This window comes from Poecilia latipinna, unplaced genomic scaffold (genome assembly GCF_001443285.1).
Source record: "Poecilia latipinna isolate Pla-1442-1.1 unplaced genomic scaffold, P_latipinna-1.0 Scaffold3953, whole genome shotgun sequence".
Lineage (NCBI taxonomy): Eukaryota > Metazoa > Chordata > Actinopteri > Cyprinodontiformes > Poeciliidae > Poecilia > Poecilia latipinna.
In genome coordinates, this window is record NW_015116569.1 from 25,922 (window position 1) to 32,862 (window position 6,941).

The 6,941-nt window shown below is 37.8% G+C and overlaps 2 protein-coding genes across 2 annotated transcripts; both read left to right on the plus strand.

Annotated features, from left to right (window-relative positions):
• Positions 1–1,670: 1,670 nt before the first annotated feature.
• Positions 1,671–3,441, plus strand: LOC106941950 (ribonuclease-like 3). The gene is made up of 2 exons (XM_015025107.1): positions 1,671–2,495; positions 2,805–3,441. The coding sequence occupies exons 1-2, from the start codon at positions 2,377–2,379 to the stop codon at positions 3,277–3,279; spliced, it is 594 nt and encodes a 197-aa protein (XP_014880593.1). The 5' UTR covers positions 1,671–2,376; the 3' UTR covers positions 3,280–3,441.
• A 2,453-nt stretch (positions 3,442–5,894) lies between these two features.
• Positions 5,895–6,710, plus strand: LOC106941951 (angiogenin-2-like; the record flags this gene model as incomplete). Its single annotated transcript, XM_015025109.1, has 2 exons — positions 5,895–5,990; positions 6,252–6,710. A coding segment is annotated over exon 2 (450 nt), but the record flags the coding sequence as incomplete, so codon positions are not given.
• Between the last annotated feature and the right edge of the window lie 231 nt (positions 6,711–6,941).

The following is a 6,941-nucleotide window of genomic DNA, read 5'->3' on the forward strand; positions in this document are numbered from 1 at the left end:
CTGGAGCAGGAGATCAGTGAGCTGAAGAGGAAAGACGCTGAGCTGGAGCAGCTCTCACACACAGAGGATCACTACCAGTTTCTACACAACTACCCCTCACTGCCAGCACTCAGTGAGTCAACTCACTCATCCAGCATCAACATCTGTCCTCTGAGACACTTTGAGGACGTGACAGCAGCTGTGTCAGAGCTTATAGATGAACTACAGGACGTCCTGAGAGACTCATGGACAAACATCTCACTGAAGGTCACTGAGGTGGATGTTCTACTGTCAGAACCAGAACCAAAGAGCAGAGCTGGATTCTTAAGATATTCATGTGAAATCACTATGGATCCAAACACAGCATTCAGACGGCTGGTACTATCAGAGGGGAACAGGAAGGTGACATGGATGAATCAGGATCAGTTTTATTCTAGTCATCCAGACAGATTCACTGGATGGTTTCAGGTTCTGAGTAGAGAGAGTCTGACTGGACGTTGTTACTGGGAGGTGGAGTGGAGCGGGATAGAAGTTTCTGTAGCAGTCGCATACAAGAACATTGGCAGAGTAGGAATTGGGAATGAATGTAGATTTGGACGTAATGATAAATCTTGGGCATTAGAGTGTTCCCAAAACAATTTTAAATTTGGTCACAACAACGTTTGGACCTCTGTTTCAGGTCCAGGTTCCTCCAGAGTCGGAGTGTTCCTGGATCACACAGCAGGTCTTCTGTCCTTCTACAGCATCTCTGAAACCATGACTCTCCTCCACAGAGTCCAGACCACATTCACTCAGCCGCTGCTGGCTGGAATTCAGGTTGGATATTATGGAGACTCTGCAGAGTTCTGTAAACCAAAGTAGATTCTCTCTGATTGTTGATCAGGGTTCATTGCTCTGTTGTTCTGCTCGTTTTTTATTTTTATCTCTATGTTGTTGTTGTTTTTTTCATTTTTATACGACTGAAATATTTCTCCCCATCAAAATCTAATCTTATCTGGGCTCCAATATTTGTATTGTTGTATTCGGTTGTTTTTGTTAGTTTAAATCAGTTGAGACTGAGGTGAACTGAACATGTTTCTGATTTTTTTCTTGTCCTGAAAACAAACTAATATCAACTAAGAACTGATGCTATTTTCTTATCAATTATTTAGATGTAGAAAAGAAATTGATGTGCATCAAATAATGTTAACTTTATTTAAATAAAAAAATGAAACATTAAAAGAAAGAATATGAAGTTTCTTTCACCTCTGTAAAGAAACTACAGAACAACAAAACACAGAACTGCACACCGTTGCTCTAAATTCATGTCAAATAAAACACTTTCACTTTTCTCTGCAAGAGCAAGAGTGAAACTGCGACATCTAGTGGTCACTTTGTCAAGAATACAACAACCGGAAAACACTGTTTTGTGTTGCTGTTGTCTAATCTTTTGTATTTCCAGAGTTGTTACTTGTGGGACTGCTCTAGAAATGTGGAATAAAAATTTGCTAAGTCTATAGATGGTATAAGAATACAGTTTTTACATGTTCAGATATAGTTTATGTTTTAAATCAAAATTAAAAGGTGATAAGTTGAAAAAAATGTTTGATATATGTTTTTTATGCACTTTGCTACCGGCAGGGTTTTCTTTTTGTGAATTACAACTCTTTGGGGAATTTTTCTTCCTTTGGCTCCCAAAGCAATGATAATTTCCCTCTGATCTTAAATTGCTTTATTTTTCATATTTGTCTCATGGAATTTAGCAAAAATAATTTATTTTTCTAAAATCTGATTTCAAATTTTCGAATTTTAAGTTGCTGGAAAGGAAAACAACTGCTGACCTCCATCTTCAAGAGGAGCAGTTTTACTGAGAAGATGTATTTGAGCTTATACAAATATAATATACAATCTTCACTTTCTCTGCACATCTGCGTCTGCTCTTGCACATGTAGCTGCTGATGCATCAGTGGTTTTGTGGTTCTCACAGTTCAAACCTCCCACCAATTCATAAGAAGACTGGCTATATGTCAGAAGCAACCAAGAAAAAAAAGTAACTGCTTGGATTGGAAATATTATTTTTGGCAGTTTCTGATTAATGTTAACATCAATAAAAACACAATGATCGTGAGTCATGTAATATTTTGAGATGTGAATAAAGTCACATTTGCTCCTCTTCAGTTTCCTTTTTAAACCAAAGTGTAAAAAACGTTCAGGTGTTCTTGTTTGTGGTCAGCCATGTTTTTTCCTTCTTTACCTTCTCAGATTGTTGCTCAGCTGAATTATTTTTAGCTGTGTGGCTGAATGCAAATGATACGTGACGTTTTCATGTGACCTATGATGTTTGAGAAGTTAATTCCCACATTATGAATATTAACTTTGGTGTAACATTCAGTCACTTGTGTCTTTATATAGTACAAAATGGAAAAGTTACTGAGAGAAGCCCTCCTTTATAAGCTGATTGGACTGAAGTCAGGCCAAACCGACATCTGGAAAACCAGACGACTTTCTCCTTCTCTTGTCTTTTTGTCTTCTGAGAGGTAAAGTAACACTTATTTCTACACCTTGTTTGTAAAAGCTACTTTCTACTTTCTTCTCTTGTGATAAAATATCATAATTTTTGTAGATGTAGTTTTAAAATCATACATAAATAGAATTTGTCTCTAATTTTTCTACTTCAAATGAAAATTCAATTAATGTTTTGAATTACCAGCAACATTTATCAGCACCACGCAATAAATACAAGAGTTTGGACTTAAAATTTGGAGGATTTTTCATTTGGGTGCTGTGGCTCTCTATAGACTTACTAAATTCCCTCAAAATGTTTTTCTTTCCCATCATCAGAGCAGCATGAAGACCCTGCCTGGTCGCCTGTTTCTCTGTTTGCTGCTGCTGGAGTTCGGCCTCTCCAAGCCATTGAACGAAACCAAGACTTTTGAACCGGGAAAAGTAACATTTGAGCGCTACAATAAGTTTAAGGTACAGCACATCGATAAGAAAATGACTTTGCAGAAATGCACGGCAGTGATAAAACAGAAAAATATCTACGGCAAAGACAACGGCTGCAAGGCGACGAACACGTTCATCCTTGCTGATCCAAACGAGGTGAAATCCATCTGTGAGGGTGAAGGAGATTATCTGCATGAAAGTCATCTGACGAAAAGTAAAAGACAGTTCAGTGTCGTCGTTTGTACGTTGACTAAAGGTGCCCGGAAACCCCAATGTGAATATGAGGGGAAGCTGCACAGAAACAGATTTGTGTTGGTTCAGTGCTCAGGTGTTCCTGTTCAATATGCAGAGAACATTTTAGACGTTGCAGAATAATTCTTCTCTGAACATTGCAGAGCTTTGTGGCCTGAAGCGTTTAAAAAAAGTGATGCTCCACATACGTCTATCTGCTCTTGAAATGCCTACTGCTTCAATTTCTTGTGCATTATACAAAAAAAGTGCTTGTATCACTTTATGCAAAAAAAAATAAATAAATAAATTAACTTGGTATAACACATTTACTGCCTCACAGATTGTTTTTACTGTTATTGTATCACATGGGTTTCAAAAAGTGTGGAACGGGGGCCATTTGTGGCCTTTTACATGATTTGCTCGGCCCCTGACCACGAGCCAAAGATCATAAAACATTGAACAACAAAACAGAAAGCAAGATGACCCAAAACATTTGGAAGTTGCCTGTTTCTCTTTTCATAAGGCGTCATTCTGAAGTCTGTTTTATGTTATACAGATTTCATATTTAAAAATATGCTTAATGTTGAGCAGGTAAAATGTAAAAAAAAAAAAAAAAAAAAAAACACAGTAAACAAATTAAGCATTTTTAATTTAATGTATTTGAGGTCTGCCAGTAGTTTAAATTTGTCTGTTTTGTTCAGTCTCTAATGTGTGGGAAATGAACTTTGGACTAGTTCTTGTCAGGTGTGAACAGCACTAGGTTTGTGGTTCTGGTCAAACAAAAAGTCACTTGGTGTGTCAAAGAAGATGAGCCACCATGCGCTACTAACAATTAATCATCTTTATTAAAAGGTGTAAAACGTTTAACAGCATATCAGTAAAAAAAAATCTATATATATATATTAATGTTAAGCTGCTTAGATGGTGACTAAGACGATATGTCTGGACTTTGAATGATTCCATCAGGTCTTCCATCAGCGCTGCTGCTGACGTGTCTGTGGTTTTGTGGTCCTCAGTCTAAACTTTCCACCAACTCATAAGAAAACTGCTTATAAAAATAAATATACAAGAACTAACTCTGTTTGAATTGGGAATAAAATAAGGCTTTATTCCTGTTGTTTCAGGTCCACCATGTTTGTTTCCCCTCTGCCTTCAATCATAGTTACTCAACTGGATTTTGTCATTTACCTTTAGCTGCATGGTTGAATACAAATATTATGTATTGCTACTATGTTATGCATACACTCAGTGACCAACGGTGTTGAGATATTCATTTTGCGTTATGAGTATCGATTTTGGTGGCATCAAACGTTCCGTTGTTTGTTTCCTTACATGATGTCCAATGGATTTTTCTTTTGACAGAAATATTATTTATTATCTCAGTATTATCTCATGGACCTGTTATGGTTGTCATAGATGCAAGAAAGACTGCAGATGTGACGGCGATAAAGAATCAACTAATGCTTTTTTAAATATAGATATCATAAAAATGTAGGTTTCAACAGGTTTCCAGTTTTTAATTGAATTGTTCAGCTGAGTTTGCATGACAGAATGAGACTAAAAACAATATTCATGCAGATCTGTATTTCTACACATTGTTTTCTACAAAATGTGGTGGGAAATGTGTGAAACTTTTTGTGTTTTTCTTCATTCTAAAACATGAACAAAATAAATAAAATAATTTGAATATGACAAATTTTCTATCGTAGATACTTATCAAAAATGATTAGTTGCTAGGAGGGTGAGCTTAACTTTCCTCTAAACATTCTGAACTTTTAACAAAGACGGCTGCATTTTAGAAATCTGTGGTGACTCATCTTGTCCGACACATCAAGTGACATTTTGTTTGGCCAGAACCACAAACCCAGCGCTGCTCCGAAGTTCATCTCACATACATTAAAAACCGAACTGCAGTCATTCATGTTCAAAGATATAAAACATTTAACAGCACATCACTAACAATTTTTCATGCTAAGGTTCTTAGACGCAGTCAGAGATCACATGTTTCATCTTGCATGTGTTTCTGCTGATGCATCAGAGGTTTTGTGGTCCTTCTACTCAGCGAGACAAAGAAAATAAGGAATTTAAAGGTTGAGAATTCACAGGATAGTCTTTATGGGTTGTTGTCTAGTTATGCAATAGAAATTCTGCTTGAAATAATTAAAAGAGACAGAAACCTGCTGGGATCTGATAGATAAAAGATGATGGATGCAGTTTTTTCCCCCCCAGCATATTAGCAGCTTCGACTTTCATGTAATATTGAGTAGGAAGCGACCTGAGGCTCAGTGTTTGTGGTTCACCACGTCTGTTTTCCACAAGTCTATTTTCTGCAAGAAGTAGTTACCGACATGGTTTCTTACAAATCTCGCTTTCCTTTTAAAACGTGATTTAAAAAGATAAAAACTTTATTTTTATTTTATTTTAATTGATTACATTTGAAGGTGTTCGGATTTTATTTGTACATTTAGTTGCCTTAACATCGTTGGTGAATTTACCCGTCTTCATTCTGACACAGACATCGAGCCTCTGGCACAAGTGACTCAATATTGTCTTTTCACAATGAATATTGATTATTGTCATACAACCAATCAATTGTTTTTAATTTAATTATTCGCTATGAGGGGTTTGAGAAACCTCACAGGTACATCCTTATTTGGTAGCACACGAAAACCACAACACATGTATTGGTTAGTTAGAAACCTCCCCCAGATTCTTGGACATATTTAATGAGCAGAAAGAGGATAAATGAAAGAGTCTGGCTGCTGAAGTCACAGTTCACTTTGATGTCTGAAAACAGAAGATTTTCTTCTTCCACTGTTTCCTTTTTCGTCTGACTGGACCTTTCTTTAATTCAGGTAAAATATTCAAAACTAAGTTTCTTGATTCCTGTTTGCAAAGTAGCTCAAGCCCAGTCAGGTCAGCTGAGGCTGTGAACCATCTTTTTTTCTGAATTTACAATTAAACTGTTAACAGAAAGATTTTGTGCAGAGATTGCAAATTTGTCAAGTTTAAAAGTGGAATTGGAGTCATAATACGTTTTTATTCCTAACCAAATGTCAACTTTACAATAACTGTTAACATGTTGAGGTCATGAATAAATGTTCCTGTTACTCCGGGGGCCAACAATGAGGGTACCGCCCGTTTTCCTGCTGGCGTCTTTCCTGCAGCTGCAGGTCGCTGCGTTCGGCACGTCAGAGAAAACAAACGGCTCCGAACCGGAACTGAAACCAGTTCTGGAAGAGGATTACGAGCTGTTCAAAAGGCAGCACATAGCCGAGGGGATGGATGCGACTGCCTGCACGTCGGAGATGAAACGGAGGACCATCAACAACAAGAGCTGCAAGGAGAAACACACGTTCATCGCTGAGAAGGAGGAAGACGTGGTGGCCGTGTGCAGGGACCAGGGAGAATATATGAGTGAGAATCATTTGACCAGGAGTGAACGAGATTTCGAAGTTGTTGTTTGTAAACACATGAAAAAAGCCAAAAAAGGTCCATGTCAGTACACAGGACAGCAGCGCACCGCAAGAATTGTGATGAAATGCAAAACCTGTCATGATGTATCGAGGAGAGCGGTGAGAGAGACGCCGGGGAACCCAGGTAGTCATGATGAAAAGATGATAATTTAATGATAAACCAGGAGGAACAACAGAAAATCACTGGCAGAACAGGAACAGACAGACGTGAGACACGACAAGGAACACTGACAACAGGTGGGACTAAATACACTGGGAGGGTAATCACAGGAACGACACACAGCTGGGATCAATCAAGACAGAGACTCAGGGGAAAACAGGACTAGACAG

Excerpts from the sequence above, each read along its gene's own strand:
- LOC106941950 (XM_015025107.1), top strand. The coding sequence starts at position 2,377 with ATGGAAAAGTTACTGAGAGAAGCCCTCCTTTATAAGCTGATTGGACTG. Across the intron at positions 2,496-2,804 it reads GTCTTTTTGTCTTCTGAGAG|CATGAAGACCCTGCCTGGTC; the intron begins GTAAAGTAACAC and ends TCATCAGAGCAG.